At 41.1% G+C, this 25626-nt stretch overlaps 1 protein-coding gene across 4 annotated transcripts; it reads left to right on the top strand.

Annotated features, from left to right (window-relative positions):
• The first annotated feature begins 3933 nt into the window (after positions 1-3933).
• Positions 3934-25417, top strand: LOC311150126 (poly(rC)-binding protein 2-like). 4 transcript variants are annotated; one of them, XM_084187423.1, is made up of 13 exons: positions 3934-4092; positions 5095-5228; positions 5497-5520; positions 5929-5961; positions 6211-6327; positions 6587-6718; positions 7123-7251; positions 7434-7508; positions 12236-12277; positions 22065-22137; positions 22242-22297; positions 23927-24096; positions 24244-25417. In XM_084187423.1, exons 2-13 carry the CDS (start codon positions 5160-5162, stop codon positions 24278-24280), a joined length of 957 nt encoding a protein of 318 aa, XP_084043549.1. In that variant the 5' UTR covers positions 3934-4092; positions 5095-5159; the 3' UTR covers positions 24281-25417. The 4 variants fall into 4 exon arrangements, with proteins under 4 accessions (XP_084043549.1, XP_084043550.1, XP_084043548.1 ...); XM_084187424.1 differs by having other exon boundaries at positions 3934-4081; positions 24244-24694; XM_084187422.1 differs by having other exon boundaries at positions 3934-4081; positions 12236-12295; positions 24244-24694.
• Positions 25418-25626: the final 209 nt, after the last annotated feature.

Below are 25626 nucleotides of genomic sequence, written 5' to 3'. Positions count from 1 at the left end.
GAAAGTCCAGCAAGCGCCAGGACCATCTCCTAAAGTTGATTCAGCTGTGGGATCGGGGCACCACCAGTGCAGAGCTTGCTCAGGAATGGCAGCAGGCAGGTGTGAGTGCATCTGCACGTACAGTGAGGCGAAGACTTTTGGAGGATGGCCTGGTGTCAAGAAGGGCAGCGAGGAAGCCACTTCTCCCCAGGAAAAACATCTAGGACAGACTGATATTCTGCAAAAGGTACAGGGATTGGACTGCTGAGGACTGGGGTAAAGTCATTTTCTCTGAGGAATCCCCTTTCCGATTGTTTGGGGCATCTGGAAAAAAGCTTGTCCGGACAAGACAAGGTGAGTGCTACCATCAGTCCTGTGTCATGCCAACAAAGAAGCATCCTGAGACCATTCATGTGTGGGGTTGCTTCTCAGCCAAGGGAGTGGGCTCACTCACAATTTTGCCTAAGAACACAACCATGAATAAAGAATGGTACCAACACATCCTCCGAGAGCAACTTCTCCCAACCACCCAAGAACAGTTTGGTGACGAACAATGCCTTTTCCAGCATGATGGAGCACCTTGCTATAAGGCAAAAGTGATAACTAAGTGGCTCGGGGAACAAAACATCGACATTTTGGGTCCATGGCCAGGAAACTCCCCAGACCTTAATCCCATTGAGAACTTGTGGTCAATCCTCAAGAGGCGGGTGGACAAACAAAAACACACAAATTCTGACAAACTCCAAGCATTGATTATGCAAGAATGGGCTGCCATCAGTCAGGATGTGGCCCAGAAATTAATTGACAGCATGCCAGGGCGGATTGCAGAGGTCTTGAAAAAGAAGGGTCAACACTGCAAATATTGACTCTTTGCATAAACTTCATGTAATTGTCAATAAAAGCCTTTGACACTTATGGAATGCTTGTAATTATACTTCAGTATACCATAGTAACATCTGACAAAAATATCTAAAAACACTGAAGCAGAAAACTTTGTGAAAATTAATATTTGTGTCATTCTCAAAACTTTTGACCACGACTGTAGAGTGCGTGTCTTATCATGTGTATGTGTAAGCGTGTGTCTGTGCCTGTGTGTGTCTCTTCACAGTTCCCGCTGTTCTATAAGGTGTATTTGTATCTGTTTTTTAAATCTGATTCTACTGCTTGCATCAGTTACCTGATGTGGAATAGAGTTCTATGTAGCCATGGCTCTACTTAGTACTGTGCGCCTCCCATAGTCTGTTCTTGACTTGGGGATTGTGAAGAGACCTCTGGTGGCATGTCTTGTGGGGTATGCATGGGTGTCCGAGCTGTGTGCTAGTAGTTTAAACAGACACCTCGGTGCACACTTCTTACAAAAACAAGTAGTGATGAAGTCAATCTCTCCTCCACTTTGAGCCATGAGAGATTTACATGCATATTATTAATGTTAGCTCTCCGTGTACATTTAAGGGCCAGCCGTGCTGCCCTATTCTGAGCCAATTGTAATTTTCCAAGGTCCCTCTTTGTGGCACCTGACCACACGACTGATCAGTAGTCCAGGTGAGACAAAATTAGGGCCTGTAGGACCTGCCTTGTTGATAGTGTTGTTAAAAAGGCAGATCAGCGCTGTATTGTGGACAGATTTCTCCCCATCTTAGCTACTGTTGTATCAACATATTTTGACCCTGACAGTTTACAATCCAGGGTTACTGGAGGGGAGAGACTTAGCCTCGTACAAACCGTCCTGATCTCGCATCGGATGGTTTGTATGAGGCTAGGAGATACTGTATAGGCCTACATGGAATACTACTACAAAGACTATTGTGTAACGATGGAAGGGGAACAGCAGGAGACGGACTTGAACCTGACTCTGAGGTTACAGTAGGGCGAGTGCACTACCACCTGTGCCGTAAAAACAGGGATGCCACACTACTATGACGTGATTAGATGAAGAAGTAGAACACATGGCATTATGAAAAAGTGCTTCTCTGCCATATGACCTACAGGTAGTGAGGGGATATTACCGATCACTGCACCTGTACACAGCCCATCTGAAATTAGCCCACCCAACTACCTCATCCTTATGTTGTTATTTATTTTGCTCTTTTGCACCCCAGTATCTCTATTTGCACATAATCTCTTGCACATCTAGCATTCCAGTGTTAATACTAATTGTAATTATTTTGCACTATAGCCTATTTATTGCCTTACCTCCATAACTTGCTACATTTGCACACACTGTATATATATTTTCTGTTGTATTTTTTTGACTTTATGTTTTTTTACCCCATATGTAACTCTGTGTTGTTGTTTTTATTGCACTGCTTTGCTTTATCTTGGCCAGGTCGCAGTTGTAAATGAGAACTTGTTCTCAACTGGTTTACCTGGTTAAATAAAGGTAAAATAAAAATAAATAAAAAATATTGGTATCTATGCTCATATCTCATTCCAGCTAGCTCATATGTTTCTTAGAGCTTGGTGAGATCGTGGTTGTCCTATGGTTATTTTGCATACAACCTTCCCACAACTTTCTGGGAATGTTGCAGGATAGTTGCTTGGCTTTGGAACATTCTCAGCACATTTAAGGAATTGGACAAAAAAAACGTACTTTCATATGTGCTTGGAGTTTAACAAAAAGTTACCCCAAAATAAGCTAGCAGTGTTATTAAAATTCTCATTGACACATTCAGAAAGTTTTAACAAAGTTATTAAAAAATCTCCAAATAACATATCATTTCTGTTCTCAGAGCATTAATAAAACCTCTCAGGAAAACTTTCAAGGAACCAGAGTAAAACGTTCTCAGAACCTCCCTGCAACCTAAAAATAAACGTTCCCAGCACAGGCAAAATGTTTACTTCTGTTCTGAGAACGTTTAAAAAACGTTACATTTTACCAGTCAGTGAAACCAAAAACATATGTTCCCACAACTTCCAAGGAACCAAATATGCTAGCTGGGCTCATATGCTCTTGTTAAATACATATTTTTATGACAATTCTTCACAGCAATAATTGCATATGATCATGGGCGTTACAAGAGGAACCCTTTTTGGAATCTGACTCACTCGTTTCGCTCGACCCATTTCAGCAATCTCCAATTTCCTCAGTACCACCTCAACGGAATGTGGTACTTCTTGAGGTGTAGAAAGGATCTTATCCAAATCTATATCACTCATAGTTAGTTTCTCCTCCATTTTCCCCTATGATAAATAACTATTTCTCAGAAAAAAATTAATACAAATAGATATACTTTTGAAAGAAAAATAGATATGATATAATATCCTATTTATCTCATGGGCTCTTTAAATAAATACACTTGAAGTACCAAAAAAATAACATTTTTGATGAAGCAGAGGCGAAGTCTCATTCTTTCAGAACTGAGAACTTTGAAACCCACTAATAAAATAATAATATATGACGTCATATACTTTGTTACATCATAGACTCCTTTCAGTTTTGGGGAAGGAAATTTGATTTTACAAGGGAAACCTATAATTATTGTAGGCCTATGTGGATTTCTCCATCACCATTCTGAATAACAGCTTTTGCCCTGACATACTCTGCTATTTTCCCAGGAATGAGCTAACAGTGCATGGCCATATGGTCAAATTACTCTCACATCAGTGGCTTTGCTGCATAATGCAACAAACCTCTATTATACTCCCTGCTATCTTTTAACACAGATACAAGACCATTCTACTGTCAATTTACAGAAAAAGACCAACAAATACCACAACATGTTATTCAAGAAAAATAAAACAGATTGCTTAGCTAGCTACATGCGTTTGTCTTGTTGTTCATATGGCCGCCATAGAGTAAGCACAGCTTACTAAAAATATATTTATTTACCAGCATCAATATGTGTGGGTTTTGTAACTGAAAAAATAAAATTGTGACGACAGCCAGGGTTTTTAATGGGTGGGGTTAACTCGTGGGGGAGGATCGGGGTAAAGGTGAAAGTTGAAATGTTTTCCTTTTGTTGTCTTTTGTGTTAAGCAGAAGAGTGGAACCCGATCGAGCAGCAGCGTCTCTTCCCTTTTCCCCGAATCCTTTTAAAATTCCCTCCCGAACCTCTTCCCTTCTACCCTTAACACCCTACCCTCCCCCTGAACACATCTCACGGTACGGTTCAGGTAAGGCTGCCCTAACTACTGCATTTTCTTTGGAGTGAAGGACAGGGTTAACGGCGCCTGAATGAGTCTCAGGACCTAGGCCGCAGCATTCAAAATTGCGGATTATCGTCACTCATGCTAGTTTGCTAACATTGTGCTCATTCTGATTTGATAAGTTAGCCAGTTAACGTTAGCTACCTTCCTTTTTAACCAAGCTAGTTCTTGGTTTTAAAAACAACCCAACTAGAAAATATGCAGCTTGCATAATATTGATGTATCCTCACTCTACTGTACCAAAGGTATGGACCGTTTCTCATTCATTGATTCATCAACTTGAGGTTTTTCAACTTAAACTAGTTTAGCTAGCCAATGTCACTACTAGCCATACTGTTGGCTAGCTTACTCGCCATTTCAAGCAGGCAATTGATGCTTGCTGGATAGCTTGGCTTCTTTGGTATTTTATTTCCACTATAGCAAGCATTCTGGTTTATATGCATGACCAAGAAATACACACTTATTTTAAACAAAGTTACTGTAGTAGCTAGCTAGTAACGTTTGCTAGCTATATATATATAAACGTTATTAGCTAGCTACTACAGTAACTTTTTTTAAAATAAGTGTTTTGTATTTTCCAAGGTGCCAATAAATGTAGTTAGCTAGCTAGCTAATGTTAGCAACTAAGGCTAGTTAGCGTCGCTACACAAGGCTTTTTCGTTCCAAGTTGTTTTACGTTAGCTAATCAATAGGCCGTTAACTAGCTAGCTACTATCTGTCTCTGAACCGGTACACTGCAATATGAACGGAGTTAGTGAATCTTGGGTGTAGTTAATGAGTCAAGTTAATCGACGTGATTCACTGACGAGATGGCATCATCAGACTGGTATCAATCTGGTCAGCACACTCAGCAGCTAGTTTCATTATTTTCAGCTTAATCCTCTGTAGAACAGTAGCTAGTACTGGTTGTTGGTTGCCCTCTAACTTAACACTTGTTCATTTATCTCTCTGGTCCCTCTTGTCTTGCAGACCTGATACTTTTGAACAACGACTCGACTTCTTGGCCAGTCTAGACTTCAGACACTACAACAGCTATGGACACCAGTGTGGTTGAAGGAGGGCTCAATGTCACCCTTACCATTAGGCTACTTATGCACGGAAAGGTGAGTGTGAACAGGAGATGGACGATAGAGTTATGACCATTACACCGTGGTTGTCCCATTCACAAACCTCATTCATTACTGTGAATAGTCAGCATAAACCTAATCTCTTACCACTGTCTTTAGTCGGGCACCAGGGACTAGCATAACTTAGATATAATGGGCAAAACTACTACAGACAGGTTTCTTTCAGTCTTGGGTAAAGCTATTGTTAAGTGAATATCAAAAACGGATGGATTAGTGATTGTGTTATTGCTTTTCTTATCTGCAGGAGGTTGGAAGCATTATTGGCAAGGTGAGTGTGCCGTTTTCCTGATGTTTCTCACTGTGTTCGGCTTTGCACTGTTCAATCATGGCTGTGACTGTTGTGTAAACATCTAGCAGCGTTTAGCAGTGTAGGTATATTTCCATACACTGTATGGGTTGCACTAAAACAGTCTGTGGGAAGCCAGAAGTTTAAATAAAATTTCATTTCAACTTACAGAGAGGAATTGGGTCTACAACAGACCCAAGTTTGGAAAGTCAGTTTAATAATGCATTCCTTTAGATATTGTCTCAAATTCCCCCACGTCATATCACCAACCATCCTGCCCAACTGCCCAGTAATTTGGACTGTTTTTGTGCAACCCAATACAATCGGGAGCAACGGTAGTGTATGTAAATGCGGCTAGTAAATATTGTGGATCCTGTGCTTTATCTGCAGAAAGGAGAGTCTGTGAAGAAGATGAGAGAGGAGGTGAGTTGTCTGTCATTGCATTGAGGCCATATGGAACTGTTGAAAGGAGTTTGAGAGAAGTAGACAATTCTAAACATTTTCCATGTCTGATTCTGACTCATGCTTCAGGGTTGACAGATTGTGATTTTAGAACCAAAATCAGGCCAGCACTGACAGAGCTTTAATGACTGAATTCCTAAATGCAATTAAATATATGGAGTCTTAATATTTTAGCATTGTAATAACAAAACAAGTGACTGTCTTGTGCAGAGTGGTGCTCGTATCAACATCTCAGAGGGGAACTGCCCAGAGAGGATCATCACCCTGGCAGGCCCCACCACCGCCATCTTTAAAGCCTTCTCCATGATCATCGAGAAGCTGGAGGAGGTTCGAATGACTCCTAACTACAGATTTCAAACAGTCAATGTATAACGTTTCAATCAGACTGGAAATGTATTACTATGAAATTGTAAAGAAAAAAAAAATTATGCACCCATAAACACACCATTTTGGAGTAAAACTACTTGTAGCAATTTCTGATTTTGCATAGTAAAGATCCTATAACATCTATAGGACCTAGATTATAGGTCTTTGGACTGATGTCATCCTGACCAGTGTCTCTTGTCTCCTGCTCTATTCCCCACAGGACATCAGCAGCTCAATGACTAACAGCACGGCCACCAGCAAACCACCAGTCACCCTGCGTATCGTTGTGCCTGCCAGCCAGTGTGGCTCGCTCATCGGCAAGGGCGGCTGCAAGATCAAGGAAATCAGAGAGGTAAGTACAGAACAGCCATACAGGAGGCAGTCATCATCACAGCTGTGGGTTTCATGAGATGTATTCTAAAGAGAAGTATTGGCAATGGAATTTGAAAAACCCTTAGGAAATTATTCCAAAAACCTTTTTTGCCCATTTGGCCAGTCAAGTTATGATTGGAGGATTCTTGCCCAGATTCTTCAACACCTATCGTTGAACCCAATGATCCAACCTGTACTGAGACACCATGGTTCTTTTCACCTAAGAATAATGCATCTTTGTCACTGGGTCACCACATGACATTTTAATAATATGTTTATTCAAAGAACTAGCTGTATTATTATTATTATTGTCTGACGATATTTTAAAGAGAACTCGGGAACACTAACTGAACACTGTTGACCCTTCTGTCTGTCTCTTTGTAGTCGACAGGAGCTCAGGTACAGGTGGCAGGGGACATGCTGCCTAACTCCACGGAGCGTGCCATCACCATTGCAGGGACCCCCCAGCCCATCATTGAGTGTGTCAAGCAGATCTGTGTCGTCATGCTTGAGGTAGTAGTATGGGAACAATGGCGCACAATTTTTCTTGAATTTTCTATTTCATCAGGATTGTCAGGAATGTTACTTAGCTTCCTAATTTATATCCATTGTTTTTCTACATGTCTGCAAAATAACTGTGTATGTATAGTTTCCAGTTCCTAATAGTTGATTTGTTTCTCTCTCTCTCTCCTCAGTCTCCGCCTAAGGGTGTAACCATCCCGTACAGGCCCAAACCCTCAGGCTCTCCTGTGATCTTTGCAGGTGGTCAGGTAAATAAACCAACCTAATTAATTGGTCTGTAATTTATGTAAGTTGTTTTCTAATTAAGTTTCCCTTCTAAAATGATAGCATTGTCAGTTGTTTTAGGGAAGTTGAATACCACTGTATTTTTAAGTCTGTGTTTCTACATTTCAGTAGAGTATTATTCTGCACTGTGCAGATGTCAGCACCATTGCCGATTGGCCAGAATTTCTATGTTAGGGGTTAGAAATCCCCTCCAGTAATTGTAGAGTAGCTGAGCTGACAGATGGGTTGAATGTCAGCTGGAGGGCGCGTGTGCGTTACCCACGTCTATATTGTTGTTTTGTGTGTATGTGTTCTTTGTGTGGGTAGGTGTTTGTGTGTTTAGTGTATATATAGTGCCTGTCATAAGTATTCACCCCATTTGGGTTCATTATTCATTCACATTTTATTGTTACAAAGTGGGATTAAAATTGATTTCATTGTCATGTTTTGTCAACGATCTACACAAAATACTCTTGTCAGTGGAAGAATATATATATATATATTTTTTTTTTAACCTTGATTAGATAAGTATTCACCCCCTAAGTCAACAATGCATGTTAGAAACACCATTGGCAGCGATTACAGCTGTGACTCTTCTTGAATAAATCTCTTAACATTTTTTACATATTAGTTATTTAGCAGACGCTCTTATCCAGAGCGACTTACAGGAGCAATTAGGGTTAAGTGCCTTGCTTAAGGGCACATCGACAGATTTTTCACCTAGTCGGCTCGGGGATTAGAACCAGCGACCTTTCGGTTACTGGCACAACGCTCTTACCCACTAAGCTACCTGCCGCCCCTTAAGCGCTTTGCACACCCGGATTGTGCAATATTTGCCTATTATTATTTTCAAAAGCTCTGTCAAGTTGTTGGGGGGATCATGGCTAGACAGCAATTTAAGTCAACCGTAACCTGGCAACTCAGGAACATTTGACTTCTTGATAAGCAACTCAAGTGTAGATTTGACCTTGTGTTGTAGGTTATTGTCCTGCTGAAAGGGGAATTATTTTCCCAGTGTCTGGTGTAAAGCAGACTGAAGCATGTTTTCCTCTAGGATGTTGGCTGTGCTTAGCTCCTTCCCGGTTCTTTGCCGATGTCAAGCATACCCCCAACATGGCAGTGATGTGTTGGATTTGGGAGGCAGGTAGGCTAGCGGTTAGAGCGTTGGGCCAGTTACTGAAAGGTCGCTGGTTCGAATCCCGAGCCGACAAAAATTTGTGCCCATGAGCAAGGCACTTAACCGTAATTGCTAAATGATTAAAATGTAGCCTTAATGTAAATTTGCCCCAAACATTAGGCTTTGCATTTAGGCCAAAGAGTGTATTCCTTTGTTGTTTTTTCTTCTCAGTATTACTTTAGTGCCTTGTTGCATACAGGATGCATGTTTTGAAATATTATGTATATTTGTATTATTTTCTATTGTACAATGTTGTTGATCCATCCTCAGTTTTCTCCCATCACAGCCATTGAACAGGTTCCTTCTTGTCCTGCAGCTCAGTACAGAAGGACGACTGTATCTTTGATGTATCTGGGTGGTTTAATTACATAATCCACAGCATAATTATTAACTTGACCATGCTTAAAGATATATTAAATGTATAATTTGTTATTTTTACCCATCTACCAATCACTGCCCTTTATGGGGTTTTCGGGGAAAAACTCAGTTCTTTGTAGTTTAATCTGTGCTTGAAATTCAATGCCTCAAAGTGCATTTGGAAAGTATTCAGACCCTTTAACCTTTTCCACATTTTGTAACGTTACAGCCTTATTCTAAAATTGATTAAATTGATTTTTTTTCCATCAATCTACACACAATGCCCCATAATGACAAAGCAAAAACAGGTTTATAGAAATGTTTGCAAATGTATTTTTAAAAATTAACTGAAATATCACATTTACATAAGTATTTAGACCCTTTACTCAGTACTTTGTTGAAGCACCTTTGGCAGCGATTACAGCCTTGAATCTTCTTGGGTATGATGCTACAAGCTCGGCACACCTGTATTTGGGGAGTTTCTCCCATTCTTCTCTGCAGATCCTCTCAAGCTCTGTCAGATTGGATTGGGAGCAGTCCCTGCCACTGAAAAACATCCCGACAGCATGATGCTGCCACCACCATGCTTTACCGTAGGGATGGTGCCAGGTTTCCTCCAGACGTGACGCTTGGCATTCAGGCCAAGGAGTTCCATCTTGGTTTCATCAGACCAGAGAATCTTGTTTCTCATGGTCTGAGAATCCTTTAGGTGCCTTTTGGCAAACTCCAAACGGGCTGTCATGTGGCTTCCGTCTGGGCTCTCTACCATAAAGGCCTGATTGGTGGAGTGCAGCAGAGATGGTTGTCCTTCTGGAAGGTTCTCCCATCTCCACAGAGGAACTCTGGAGCTCTGTCAGAGTGACCATCGGGTTCTTGGTCACATCCCTGACCAAGGCCCTTCTCCCCCGATTGCTCAGTTTGGCCAGGCAGCCAGCTCTAGGAAGAGTCTAGGTGTTTCCAAACTTCTTCCATTTAAGAATGATGGAGGCAACTGTTCTTGGGGACCTTCAATGCTGCAGAAATGTTTTGTTACCCTTCCCCAGATCTGTGCCTCGACACATTCCAGTCTCGGAGGTCTACGGACAATTCCTTCGACCTCATGGCTTGGTTTTTGCTCTGACATGCACTGTCAACTGTGGGACCTTATATAGACAGGTGTGTGCCTTTCCAAATTATGTCCAATCAATTGAATTTACCACATAGCAATGGGTCTGAATACTTACATTTTACATTTAAGTCATTTAGCAGACACTCTTATCCAGAGCGATTTACAAATTGGTGCATTCAACTTAGGTAAATAAGGTATTTGTTATTATTTATTTGCAAACATTTCTAAAACCCTGTTTTTGCTTTGTCATTATGGGGTATTGTGTGTAGATTGCTGAGGGAAAAATATAATTTAATCAATTTTAGAAAAAGTAACAATATGGAAAAAATCAAGGGGTCTGAATACTTTCCGTATGTATGTATGTATGTATGTATGTATGTATGGGGGACAGAGGATGGGGTAGTCATTCAACTCCTCTATTATTTCACACAGAGTGAGTCCATGTAATTGATGTGATTTGTTAAGCCAAATTTTACTCTTGAACTATACTGAACAAAAATATAAACGCAATATGCAACAATTTCAAAATGTTTACTGCGTTACAGTTCATATAAGGAAATCAGTCAATTGAAATTAATTAATTGGGCCCTAATCTATGGATTTCACATGACTGGGAATACAGATATACATCTGTTGGTCACAGATGCCTTAATAAAAAGGTAGAGTTGTGGATCAGAAAACCAGTCAGTATCTGGTGTGACCACCATTTGCCTCATGCAGCGTGACACATCTCCTTCGCATAAAGTTGATCAGGCTGTTGATTGTGGCCTGTTGAATGTTGTCCCACTCCTTTTCAATGGCTGTGCAAAGTTGCTGGATATTGGCCGGAACTGGAACATGCTGTCGTACATGTCGATCCAGAGCATCCCAAACATGCTCAATGGGTGACATGTCTGGTGAGTATGCAGGTCATGAAAGAACTGGGACATTTTCAGCTTCCAGGAATTGTGTACAGATCCTTGCGACATGGGGCCATGCATTATAATGCTGAAACATGAGGTGATGGTGGCGGAAGAATGGCATGACAATGACCCTCAGGATCTCGTTACGGTATCTGTGTGCATTCAAATTGCAATCAACAAAATGCAATTGTGGTTGTTGTCCGTAGCTTATTCCTGCCCATACCCTAACCCCACCGCCACCATGTGGCACTCTGTTCACAACGTTGACATCAGCAAACCGCTCGCCCACAAGACGCCATACACGTGGTCTGCAGTTGTGAGGCCGGTTGGACGTACTGCCAAATTCTCTAAAACGACGTTTGAGGCTGCTTATGGTAAAGAAATTAACATTTAATTATCTGGCAGCAGCTCTGGTGGACATTCCTGCAGTTAGCATGCCAATTGCACGATCCCTCAGAACTTGAGACATCTGTGGCATTGTGTGACTGCACATTATAGTGGCCTTTCATTGACCCAAGCACAAGGTGCACCTGTGTAATGATCATGTTGTTTAATCAGTGTCTTGATATGCCACACCTGTCAGGTGGATGGATTATCTTGGCAATGGAGAAATGCTCACTAACAGGGATGTAAACAGATTTGTGCACACCATTTGCGAGAAATACGCTTTTTGTGTGTATGGAACATTTCTGGGATCTTTTATTACATTTTATGAAACATGGGACCAACACTTTACATGTTTTGTTCATATTTTTGTTCAGTATAATTTAGGAATGCCTAAATTACTATTTTAGTTATTACATTTTTATTAGTACAAATGTGTAGAATTGTCTTTTCACTTTAACATTATGGAATATTTTATGTAGATCAATGGCAATCACAATGAAAACAATTTTAATCCCACTTTGTAACGCAACAAAACGCGGAAAAACAAATCCAAGGAGGTGACTACTTATGATACCTACATACAGCGTGTTGATGTATGAATTACCCCATAGCATTTTTCTCATTCCAGTCATCCAAGGACATAGGTCCCCAGTATACTACAGCCTGTGTGTGTTTGCGTATTTGTCTGTGCACGCACATTCACTTGGTGTGTGTATGCACGTGCATGCTCTTTGTTTTCGTTTCCCTCGCACCCTCCTAAGTACTGTTCTCTCATTGCAGGCATACGCTGTCCAAGGACAGCACGCCATTCCACAGCCTGACGTAAGTGAAGGTCATTCTGTAAGTGAGCCCATATATCTACACATACAGTCAACCCTCCTGGGTAGCCATGGCACCCACCCTCTCTCTATTACACGCTGTACCTTTTGTCCCTCCCCCCAAACCACCCAAGTTCCATTTTGAGTTTCAATCAATTCATGCACTGCAGTGATGCATCGCTAAGGCCTACTGGTAGTTTTAAACACAGTTGGTTGTTTCAATGATTAGTTGTTACCATGTGTTTTGTTTAGTTTCTCTGTACATCAATTATGTTTGATAGAAATTCTGAAATTAGGCTTTGAGTCATTGATTTGATTGTTGATGTGATCCTATGCTAGCCTTCTACTTTCAATCAATCCATTGTTTTGTGTTGAGTTGCTGCATGTATGGTAATCAGCAAAATTATTTGACCGCACAAACAGTGGCTTGCGAAAGTATTCACCCCCCCCTTGGCATTTTACCTATTTTGTTGCCTTACAACCTGGAATTAAAATAGATTTTTGGGAGGTTTGTATCATTTGATTTACATAACATGGCTACCACTTTAAAGATGCAAAATAAAAAATGTTGTGAAATAATACAAAAAAACAGAACTTGAGCGTGCATAACTATTCACCCCCCCCCCCTACTTTGTAGAGCCACCTTTTGCAGCAATTACAGCTGCAAGTCTCTTGGGGTATGTCTCTATAAGCTTGGCACATCTAGCCACTGGGATTTTTGCCCATTCTTCAAGGCAAAACTGCTCCAGCTCCTTCAAGTTGGATGGGTTCCGCTGGTGTACAGCAACCTTTAAGTCATACCACAGATTCTCAATTGGATTGAGGTCTGGGTTTTGACTAGGCCATTCCAAGATATTTAAATGTTTCCTCTTAAACCACTCAAGTGTTGCTTTAGCAGTATGCTTAGGGTCATTGTCCTGCTGGAAGGTGAACCTTCATCCCAGTCTCAAATCTCTGGAAGACTGAAACAGGTTTCCCTCAAGAATTTCCCTGTATTTAGCGCCATCCATCATTCCTTCAATTCTGACCAGTTTCCCAGTCCCTGCCAATGGAAAAACATCCCCACAGCATGATGCTGCCACCACCATGCTTCACTGTGGGGATGGTGTTCTCGGGGTGATGAGAGGTGTTGGGTTTGCGCCAGACATAGCGTTTTCCTTGATGGCCAAAAAGCTCAATTTTAGTCTCATCTGACCAGAGTACCTTCTTCCATATGTTTGGGGGAGTATCCCACATACCTTTTGGCGAACACCAAACGTGTTAGATTATTTTTCTCTTTAAGCAATGGATTTTTTCTGGCCACTCTTCCATAAAGCCCAGCTCTGTGGAGTGTACGGCTTAAAGTGGTCCTATGGACAGATACTCCAATCTCCGCTGTGGAGCTTTGCAGATCATTCAGGGTTATCTTTGGTCTCTTTGTTGCCTCTATGATTAATGCCCTCCTTGCCTGGTCCGTGAGTTTTGGTGGGCGGCCCTCTCTTGGCAGGTTTGTTGTGGTGCCATATTCTTTCCATTTTTAATAATGGATTTAATGGTGCTCCGTGGGATGTTCAAAGTTTCTGATATTTTTACTTACATTTTTACATTTTACTTCTCCACAACTTTGACCCTGACCTGTTTGGAGAGCTCCTTGGTCTTCATGGTGCCCCTTGCTTAGTGGTGTTGCAGACTCTGGGGCCTTTCAGAACAGGTGTGTGTGTGTATAATAATAATAATAATAATAATAATAATATGCCATTTAGCAGACTCTTTTATCCAAAGCGACTTACAGTCATGCTTGCATAAATTTTTTTGTGTATGGGTGGTCCCGGGGATCGAACCCACTACCTTGGCGTTACAAGCGCCGTGCTCTACCAGCTGAGCTACAGAGGACCACCTGTGTGTGTGTGTGTGTGTGTGTGTGTGTGTGTGTGTGTGTGTGTGTGTATATATGTATATGTGTGTGTGTATATATATATATATATATATATCACACACACAGAGATCATGTGATACTTAGATTGCACACAGGTGGACTTTATTTAACTAATTATGTGACTTCTGAAGGTAATTGATTGTACCAGATATTATTTAGGGGCTTCATAGCAAAGGGGGTGAATACATATGCACGCCCCACTTTTCCGTTATTTATTTTCATTTCACTTCACCAATTTTGACTATTTTGTGTATGTCCATTACAAGGAAACCAAATAAAAATCCATTTAAATTACAGGTTGTAATGCAACAAAATGGGGAAAAAAACGGCAAGGGGGATGAATACTTTTGCAAGGCACTGTCCTCCCGAATGGCGCAATATTCATATTTTCTTTGGTATTTTATTAGGATCCCCATTAGCTGTTGCAAAAGCAGCAGCTACTCTCCCTGAGGTACACACGAAACATGACATAATACAGAACATTAATAGACAAAAACAGCTCAAGGACAGAACTACATACATTTAAAAAAGGCACAAGTAGCCTACATGTCAATACATACACACAAACTATCTCGGTCAAATAGAGGAGAGGCGTTGCGCCGTGAGGTGTTGCATGATGTTTTTTGAAACCAGGTTTGCTGTTCATTTGAGCAATATGAGGTGGAACGGAGTTCCATGCAATAATGGCTCTATATAATACTGTACGCTTTCTTGAATTTGTTCTGGATTTGGGGACTGTGAAAAGACCCCTGGTGGCATGTCTGGTGGGGTATGTGTGTGTGTGTGTCAGAGCTGTGGGTATGTTGACTATGCAATCAATTTGGGATTTTCAACACATGAATGTTTCTTTATAAAAATAAGTGATGCAGTCAGTCTCTCAACTCTTAGCCATAGTATTTATTTATATCAACCCTCTGATTACAATGAAGAGCAAGACGTGCCGCTCTGTTCTGGGCCAGCTGCAGCTTAACTAGGTCTTTCCTTGCAGCACTCGACTGGACAAATAATAAAGATAAGAGAGAACTAGAGCCTGCAGGACTTTCTTTTTGGAGTGTGGTGTCAAAAAAGCAGAGCATTTCTTTATTACGGACAGACCTCTCCCCATCTTTACCGTCATTGAATCTATATGTTTTGACCATGACAGTTTACCATCTAAGGTAACACTAAGTAATTTAGTCTCCTCAACTTGTTCAACAGCCACACCATCCATTACCAGAGTCAGCTGAGGTCTAGAACTTAGGGAATGATTTGTACAAAATACAATGCTCTTAGTTTTAGAAAAGTTCAGGACCAGTTTATTACTGGCCACCCATTCCAAAACAGACTAACTCTTTGTTAAGGGTTTCAGTGACTTCATTAGCTGTGGTTGCTGATGTGTAGATGGTTGAATCATCAGCATACATGGACACACATGCTTTGTTTAATGCTGGTGGCATGTCATTGGTAAAAAATAGAAAACAGTACAGGGCCTAGAGCGCTGTTCTGTGGTATGCCACACTTTACATGTTTGACATTAGAGAAGCTTTCATTAACGAACACCCTCTGAGTTCCATTAGTTTGCTATATTGTGGATTCAGCGCGTAGGTTGAAAAGCCATAACACAACAGTTATGGTCAATAATATCAAAGGCTGCACTGAAATCTAACAGTACAGCCCCCACAATCTTATCAATTTCTTTCAACCAATCATGAGTCATTTGTGTCAGTGCAGTACATGTTAAGTGCCCTTCTCTATAAGCATGCTGAAAATCTGTTCATTTGTTTACAGAGAAATATCATTGTATTTGGTCGAACACCATTTTTCCCAACAGTTTGCTAAGAGCTGGCAGCAAACTGATAGGTCTGCTGTTAGAACCAGTAAAGGCCCTTTACCACTCTTGGGTACCGGAATTCCTTTGGCTTCCCTCCAGGCCTGAGGACAAAGACTTTCCTCTAGGCTCAAATTAAAGATATGACAGATAGGAGTGGCTATAGAGTCAGCTACCATCCTCAGTAGCTTTCCATATCTAAGTTGTCAATGCCAGGAGGTTTGTCATTATTGATCAATAACAATTCTTCCACCTCTCCCATACTAACTTTACAAAATTCAAACTTGCAATGCTTTTCTTTCATTTTGTATTTTTTCTGCATGAGTACGGTGGCTCACTGTTCGTTGTTGGCATTTCCTGCCAAAGTTTGCCCACACTGCCAATGAAGTAATCATTAAAATCATTGGTAAACATCAGATGGTTTTGTGATGAATAAGCCATCTGATTCAATGAAAGATGGAGTTGAATTTGTCTTTCTGCCGATAATTTCATTTAAAGTACACCAACGTATTTTTCCATCATTCTTTATATCATTGATCTTGGCTTCATAATCTGGTTTCTTCTTTTTGTTGAGTTTAGTCACATCTCTCAATTTGCAGTAAGTCAGCCAATCAGATGTGCAGCCAGACTTATTAGCCACTCCTTTTGCCCCGTCTCTTTCAACCGTACAGTTATTCAATTCCTCATCAATCCATGGAGCCTTAACAGTTCTAACAGTCAGTTTCTTAACAGGTGCATTTTTATCAATAATTGGAAGAAGCAATTTCATAAATTCATCAAGTGCAGTGTCTGGATGCTCCTTATTAATCACATAAGACCAACAAATATTTTTAACATCATCCACATAAGTCACAGCAAAATCTTTTGTATGATCTCTTATACACTATTTTAGGCCCAGCTTTTGGAACTTTGGCTTTCCTGGATATAGCCACTATATTGTGATCACTGCATCCAATTGGCACAGACACAGCTTTAGAACAAAGTTCTACAGTATTAGTAAACGTGATCAATACATGTGGATGAGCTTGTTCCTGTAGTGTTTGTAAACACCCTGGTAGGTTGATTTTTAATAACCTGAACCAGATTATAGGCACTGGTTTGACAGCTTGATGAAAACCAGTCAATATTCAGGTCCCGAAGAAAGTAGACTGCTCTGTTTACATCACATACACTATCAAGCATTTCATACATATTATTTAGATACTCACTGTTAGCACTTGGTGGCCTATAGCAACACCCCAAAAGAAAAGGCTTTAGATGTGCCAAGTGAACCTGCAACCACAACACTTCAATAACACTTGACATAAGATCTTCTTTAAGCATTACAGGGATATGGCTCTGAATATATCCAGCAACACATGTCCCTTAAGCATTTCTGTCTCTTCTATAGATGTTATATCCTTGTATTGCTACTGCTGTATCATCAAATGAATTATCTAAGTGAGTCTCAGAAATTGCTAATATATTTACATTTTAGTCATTTAGCAGACGCTCTTATCCAGAGCGACTTACAGTTAGTGAGTGCATACATTTTCATACTGGCCCCCCGTGAGAAACGAACCCACAACCCTGGCATTGCAAGCGCCATGCTCTACCAACTGAGCTACAGGGGATATATGAAGGTTATCTGACGTTAGCAAGTTATTGATTTCATGAACCTTATTTCTAAGGCTACATATTTTAATATGAGCTATTTTCAGCCTTTTCCTGGGTAGCTTATCAGACAGACATAATATGGAAAAGAGCAGTCGGAAAGTATTCAGACCCCTTGACTTTTTCCACACTTTGTTACAGCCTTATTCTAAAGTGGGTGAGAAAATAAATTCCCCTCAGTAATCTACACGCTACCCCATAATGATACAGAAAAAACAGGTTTTTAGAAATGTTTGCAAATTTTATAAAAATATATAAATGATGAAATATCATATTTACATAATTATTCAAACCCTTTACTCAGTACTTTGTTGAAGCACCTTTGGCAGCAATTACAACCTTGAGTCTTCTTGGGTATGACACTACAAGCTTGGCACACCTGTATGTGGGGAGTTTCTCCCATTCTTCTCTGCAGATCCTCTCAAGCTCTGTCAGGTTGGATGGGGAGCGTCGCTGCACAGCTATTTTCAGGTCTCTCCAGAGATGTTCGATCGGGTTCAAGTCCGGGCTCTGGCTGGGCCACTCAAGGACATTCAGAGACTTCCCCCAAAGCCACTCCTGAGTTGTCTTGGCTGTGTGCCTAGGGTCGTTGTATTGTTGGAAGGTGAACCTTCGCCCCAGTCTGAGGTCCTGAGTGCTCTAGAGCAGGTTTTCATCAAGGATCGCTCTGTACTTTGCTCTGTTCATCTTTCACTTGATCCTGACTAGTCTCCCAGTCCCTGCTACTGATAAACATCCCCACAGCATGATGCTGCCACCACCATGCTTCTCCATAGGGATTGTGCCAGGTTTCCTCTAGATGTGACAGTTGGCATTCAGGCCAAAGAGTTCAATCTGGGTTTCATCAGACCAGAGAATCTTGTTACCATAAAGGCCTTATTGGTGGAGTGCTGCAGAGATGGTTGTCCTTCTGGAAGGTTCTCCCATCTCCACAGAGGAACTCTGGAGCTCTGTCAGAGTGACCATTGGGTTCTTGGTCACCTCCCTGACCAAGGCCCTTCTCCCCGATTGCTCAGTTTGGCTGGGCGGCCAGCTCTAGGAAGTCTTGGTGGTTCCAAACTTCATCCATTTAAGAATGATTGAGGCCACCGTGTTCTTGGGGATCTTCAATGCTGCAGACATTTTTTAGTACCCTTCCTCAGATCTGTGCCTCGACATAATCCTGTCTCAGAGCTTTACGGACATTTCCTTTGACCTCATGACTTGGTTTTTGCTCTGACATGCACTGTCAACTGTGGTGCCTTTTCAAATCATGTCCAATCAATTGAATTTACCACAGGTGGACTCCAAGTTGTAGAAACATCTCGAGGATGATCAATGGAAACAGGATGCACCTGAGCTCAATTTCGAGTCTCATAGCAAAGGCTCTGAATATTTATTTATTTATTTGTAATAATTTCTAAACCTGTTTTTGCTTTGTCATTATGGGGTATTGTGTGTAGATTGAGGGGGGGAAAAGTATTTAATCCATTTTAGAATAAGTCTGTAACGTAACAATGAGGAAAAGGTCAAGGGATCTAAATACTTTCCGAATGCACTCTATGTGCATCCCTGCATGTGTGTGTGTGTGTGTACTCACTCACCGGCAAGTTTATTAGGTACACCCATCTAGTACCGGGTCGGTCCCCCCTTTGCCCTCAGAACAGCTGGAATTCTTTGGGGCATTTTACAAGGTGTCGGACATGTTCCACAGGGATGTTGTGTGTGTATATACAGTATTTTCCAAGATGCTCTATTGGGTTGAGGTCTGGGGACTGCGCAGGCCACTCAAGTAAACTGAACTCACTTTCATGTTCCAGGCGACGGTTTTCCACTCCTCAGTTGTCCGTTGTTGGTGATCGCGTGCCCACTGGAGCCGCTTCTTCTTGTTCTTGTCCGTGACAAGGATAGACTAGTTAAGCATTCCGAGATGCATTTCTGCACACCACTTGTGCTGCGCCGTTATTTGTTTGTTTGTAGCCTGCCTATTAGCTTGCAGGGTTCTTGCCATTCTCCTTCGACCTGTCTCATCAACAAGCTGTTTTCGCCCGGAGGACTGATGCTGACTGGATGTTTGTCGCACCATTCTCCGTAAACCCTAGACATTGTCGTGCGTGAAAAGCCATGTGATTCACTGTCTGTAGGAGCGATACATATTTGTGAACTGTGTGTGTGTGTGTGTGTGTGTGTGTGTGTAAAAATAAAGAAAAACCCTTGAATGAGTAGGTGTGTCCAAACTTTCGACTGGTAGTGTATCTGTGTGTGTACAGTGGGGGGAAAAAAGTATTTAGTCAGCCACCAATTGTGCAAGTTCTCCCACTTAAAAAGATGAGAGAGGCCTGTAATTTTCATCATAGGTACACGTCAACTATGACAGACAAAATGAGAAAAAAAAATCCAGAAAATCACTGTAGGATTTTTAATGAATTTATTTGCAAATTATGGTGGAAAATAAGTATTTGGTCAATAACAAAAGTTTCTCAATACTTTGTTATATACCCTTTGTTGGCAATGACACAGGTCAAACATTTTCTGTAAGTCTTTACAAGGTTTTCACACACTGTTGCTGGTATTTTGGCCCATTCCTCCATGCAGATCTCCTCTAGAGCAGTGATGTTTTGGGGCTGTCGCTGGGCAACACAGACTTTCAACTCCATCCAAAGATTTTCTATGGGGTTGAGATCTGGAGACTGGCTAGGCCACTCCAGGACCTTGAAATGCTTCTTACGAAGCCACTCCTTCGTTGCCCGGGCGGTGTGTTTGGGATCATTGTCATGCTGAAAGACCCAGCCACGTTTCATCTTCAATGCCCTTGCTGATGGAAGGAGATTTTCACTCAAAATCTCACGATACATGGCCCCATTCATTCTTTCCTTTACACGGATCAGTCGTCCTGGTCCCTTTGCAGAAAAACAGCCCCAAAGCATGATGTTTCCACCCCCATGCTTCACAGTAGGTATGGTGTTCTTTGGATGCAACTCAGCATTCTTTGTCCTCCAAACACGATGAGTTGAGTTTTTACCAAAAGGTTCTACTTTGGTTTCATCTGACCATATGACATTCTCCCAATCCTCTTCTGGATCATCCAAATGCACTCTAGCAAACTTCAGACGGGCCTGGACATGTACTGGCTTAAGCAGGGGGACACGTCTGGCACTGCAGGATTTGAGTCCCTGGCGGCGTAGTGTGTTTCTGATGATAGGCTTTGTTACTTTGGTCCTAGCTCTCTGCAGGTCATTCACTAGGTCCCCCCGTGTGGTTCTGGGATTATTTTTTTTTTCTTGTGATCATTTTGACCCCACGGGGTGAGATCTTGCGTGGAGCCCCAGATCGAGGGAGATTATCAGTGGTCTTGTATGTCTTCCATTTCCTAATAATTGCTCCCACAGTTGATTTCTTCAAACCAAGCTGCTTACCTATTGCAGATTCAGTCTTCCCAACCTGGTGCAGGTCTACAATTTTGTTTCTGGTGTCCTTTGACAGCTCTTTGGTCTTGGCCATAGTGGAGTTTGGAGTGTGACTGTTTGAGGTTGTGGACAGGTGTCTTTTATACTGATAACAAGTTCAAACAGGTGCCATTAATACAGGTAACGAGTGGAGGACAGAGGAGCCTCTTAAAGAAGAAGTTACAGGTCTGTGAGAGCCAGAAATCTTGCTTGTTTGTAGGTGACCAAATACTTATTTTCCACCATAATTTGCTAATAAATTCATAAAAAATCCTACAATGTGATTTTCTGGATTTTTTTTCTCAATTTGTCTGTCATAGTCGACGTGTACCTATGATGAAAATTACAGACCTCATCTTTTTAAGTGGGAGAACTTGCACAATTGGTGGCTGACTAAATACTTTTTTCCCCCACTGTATGTGTGTATGTGTGTATATGTGTGTGTGTGTGTATGTATATATATATATATATATTTTGGACACACCTACTCATTCAAAGGTTTTTCTTTTTTTTACTTTTTTTTTTACATTGTAGAATAATAGTGAAGACATCAAAACTATGAAATAACACAGGGAATCATGTAGTGACCAAAGAAGTGTTAAACAAATCAAAATACATTTTATATTTGAGATTCTTCAAATAGCCACCCTTTGCCTTGATGACTACATGATTCCCTGTGTGTTATTTCATAGTTTGGATGTCTTCACTATTATTCTACAATGTAAAAATAAAGAAAAACCCTTGAATGAGTAGGTGTGTCCAAACTTTTCACTGGTAGTGTGTGTGTGTGTGTGTGTGTGTGTGTATATGTGTATATATATATATATATATATATAAAATTGTGCTGATCATAGCCCTGTGTATCTGCTGGCTTATGGTTGCTGTCTCTCCTTTCATTCTCCCCTCTCTCTCTCCACCTCGCCCTCTCTGTCCATCTCTCACTCTTCCGCTCCACCTTTCCATCTCTCTCTATCCATCTTTCTCTCCACAGCTTACCAAACTCCACCAGCTGGCCATGCAGCAGAGCCCTTTCCCCATCGCTCCCAACAACCAGGGTTTCCAGGGTAGGTCACAGAGGAAGGATGGAGACGTGAAGCATTTCATTGACATGTTAGTTTGTACGGTGCATTGTTTGCTTTGTAGGTACTGAGTGTTTTTCTCTCTTTAGCTGGCATGGATGCTTCTGCACAAACTGGCTCCCATGAGCTGACCATTCCAAACGATGTAAGTGTCCCCGTCCACCCTTGAATTCTCTTACCTGTTCTCGATACTTCAGCCGAAGTTTCATGTAATTAATTCTGCCATTTTTTTTTTTCTAATATACTTCTAATATATTTCTAGTAGAAACATGTTTTAAATCAAACTTCCATTTTACAGTGCATTCGGAAAGTATTCAGACCCATTGCTATGTGGTAAATTAAATTGATTGGACATGATTTGGAAACCCACACACCTGTCTATATAAGGTCCCACAGTTGACAGTGCATGTCAGAGCAAAAACCAAGCCATGAGGTCGAAGGAATTGTCCGTAGAACTCCGAGACAGGATTGTGTCGAGGCACAGATCTGGGGAAAGGTACCAGAAAATGTCTACAGCATTGAAGGTCCCCAAGAACACACTGGTCTCCATCATTCTTAAATGGAAGAAGTTTGGAACCACCAAGACTCTTCCTAGAGCTGGTCGCCCCACCAAACTGAGCAATCAGGGGAGAAGGGCCTTGGTCAGTTAAGTCAAAATGTTCTATGATGAAAGTATTACACAAGTCATACAAAAAAAAAACATAAACATCAGTTAATTTATTTGACATCTGATGGTCACTCTGACAGAGCTCCAGAGTTCCTCTGTGGAGATGGGAGAACCTTCCAGAAGGACAACCATCTCTGCAGCACTCCACCAATCAGGCCTTTATGGTAGAGTGGCCAGACGGAAGCCACTCTTTAGTAAAAGGCACATGAGCGCCCGCTTGGAGTTTGCCAAAAGGCACCTAAAGGAGTCTCAGACCATGAGAAACAAGATTATCTGGTCTGATGAAACCAAGATTTAACTCTTTGGCTTGATTGCCAAGTGTCACATCTGGAGGAAACCTGGCACCATCCCTACGGTGAAGCATGGTGGTGGCAGCATCATGCTGTGGGGATTTTTTTCAGCGGCAGGGACTGGGAGACTAGTCAGGATCGAGGGAAAGATGAACGGAGCAAAGTACAGAGCGATACTTGATGAAAACCTGCTCCAGAGCGCACAGGACCTCAGACTGGGGCGAAGGTTCACCTTCCAACAGGACAACGACCCTAAGCACACAGCCAAAACAACGCAGGAGTGGCTTCGGGACAAGTCTCTGAATGTCCTTGTGTGGTTCAGCCAGAGCCCAGACGTGAACCCGATCGAACATCTCTGGAGAGACCTGAAAATAGCTGTGCAGCGACACTCCCCATCCAACCTGACAGCTTGAGAGGATCTGCAGAGAAGAATGGGAGAAACTCCCCAAATACAGGTGTTCCAAGCTTGTAGCGTCATACCCAAGAAGACCCAAGGCTGTAATCGCTGCCAAAGGTGCTTCAACAAAGTACTGAGTAAAGGGTCTAAATACTTATGTAAATGTGATAATTCCGTGTTTAATTTTTTATACATTTGCAACAATTTCTACAAACCTGTTTTTGCTTTGTCATTATGGGGTATTGTGTGTAGATTGAGCAACATTTTTTATTTAATAAATTTTAGAACAAGGCTGTAACTTAACAAAATGTGGAAAAGGTGAAGGGGTCTGAATACTTACCGAATGCACTGTATCTCTTGAAGAGTGGTTGTACTGTCTTCTATTCTCTGACTCACTCTCTCTTCCCCGCCTTGCCTCAGTTGATTGGCTGCATCATTGGCCGTCAGGGGGCTAAGATCAATGAGATCCGTCAGATGTCTGGGGCTCAGATCAAGATCGCCAACCAAGTGGAGGGCTCCTCTGACAGGCAGGTGACCATCACCGGCTCCCCTGCCGGCATCAGCCTGGCTGAGTACCTGATCAACGCCAGGTAAGGGACAACATGCTGGAACTACTGATATGCCAAGTCATGGTTCAGAATAAGAGGACTAGACTTGTATGACTGGGAAATCAAAGCAGCTTGTATTCAAAGGTTAGTTTTGTTTTGATTCACCTCTTGTTTGTTGTGTTGCTGTAGGCTGTCCTCTGAAGCTACTGGACTGGCAGCGAACTGACACGGAGGATCTTCATCAGCACCTGACGTAACCCCCCCTACTTTTTACAGAGTCCCTCACTGAAGTTAATGCAAAAACCAAGTATTCTCAACTTACTGTTTTCTCTTTTCCTTTGGTTAAACACCTATATACTCAGCTGTAATTACATCAATGTATTTTATTTATTTATTATGTTTTTAAATTCCCTTTGCAAATAGTTATTTTGAAAGATATTTCGTTGGTAATCTTTTGTTTTTTTTCTGTTTTGACCTTAAAATCTGAAAAAAGTTTGGGAAAAATCTGAAAAGGCATATTTTTTTGGTCAGGTTTTTCTTACAAAATATTTTACAAAAAAATTTGAAGAAAAAAAGACCCAATAATGACATACTAGATGGACTGTTCTTTCCCTGCATTTGATGAATTTTTATCTGTATTTATTTTTATTTAATACACACCAGTCCTCGTGTTAGAATTCTCTGATATTTGACATTCTTTAAAGCTGAACTTCCAGAACGGGGCAATGGGTATACGTGGGGTGTAAATGATGTATTCTTTAAAAAAAATGTAATGAAAGACGATGTCAGAAATGAATTGAAACGTCGCTCTCTAAAGTGGGACTATGAGGAGTATTTTTAACTGAATTCTGTGTCACCTCTTATTTGCTGTATAATTATTTTGTCATTCCTGTTTCCATCCTTTTTTTTTTTTAAGGACATTTGAGTGTTGTTGTGTACTGGATTCTGATAGGGTTGGGTGGGTGGGGCATGGTAACCCGGAGACAACGGGCCAGAGGAATGGATTTCTTTTCTCAGAAATTACTAAAATAATAATTATAATAACATTTGAATATTTGTTTTAAATAGAGAAAATATTTTTTTTAACTGCTGGGGGGTTGGGGGTTGCTGCAAGGGGCAAAACTCCCCAAAATGACTTGTGGGTCTTTATATGATCAGACTTGAGGTATTCATTTAAAATAACTAGAAGGAAGATTATAGAACTAACACTAGTTTTCCTCCTTTGCCTGGTCAGATTTTATTTTGTATTATTCTTTGCAGGATGAAGAAACATGTTTTTGTGCACGTTTTCAAACTATTGTAGATTTGGGTGCAACTGAATTGTTGAACTTAAAATAAATAAAAATGTGAAATGCTAAAACTACCTCTGGCTGTAAGCAGTCTTTTTTTATTTAAAACTTTCCTGTGGTAAAAATGAGTAACTTTTCTACTACTAATGTAAAAAAATAAAATGTGATAAACTGCCTGAGCCCACTGAAAAGGAATGGTACAATGTAGTTCAGTTATTATGTTTGATTAGATTTTTATTGGATTTTACTTTCTTGTCATACAGGGGCATCACCTAGTCCTAGG

The sequence above is a fragment of the Coregonus lavaretus genome (genome assembly GCF_964263955.1).
Source record: "Coregonus lavaretus genome assembly, chromosome: 22".
NCBI lineage: Eukaryota > Metazoa > Chordata > Actinopteri > Salmoniformes > Salmonidae > Coregonus > Coregonus lavaretus.
This window is presented reverse-complemented; position numbering and strand designations above follow the sequence as displayed.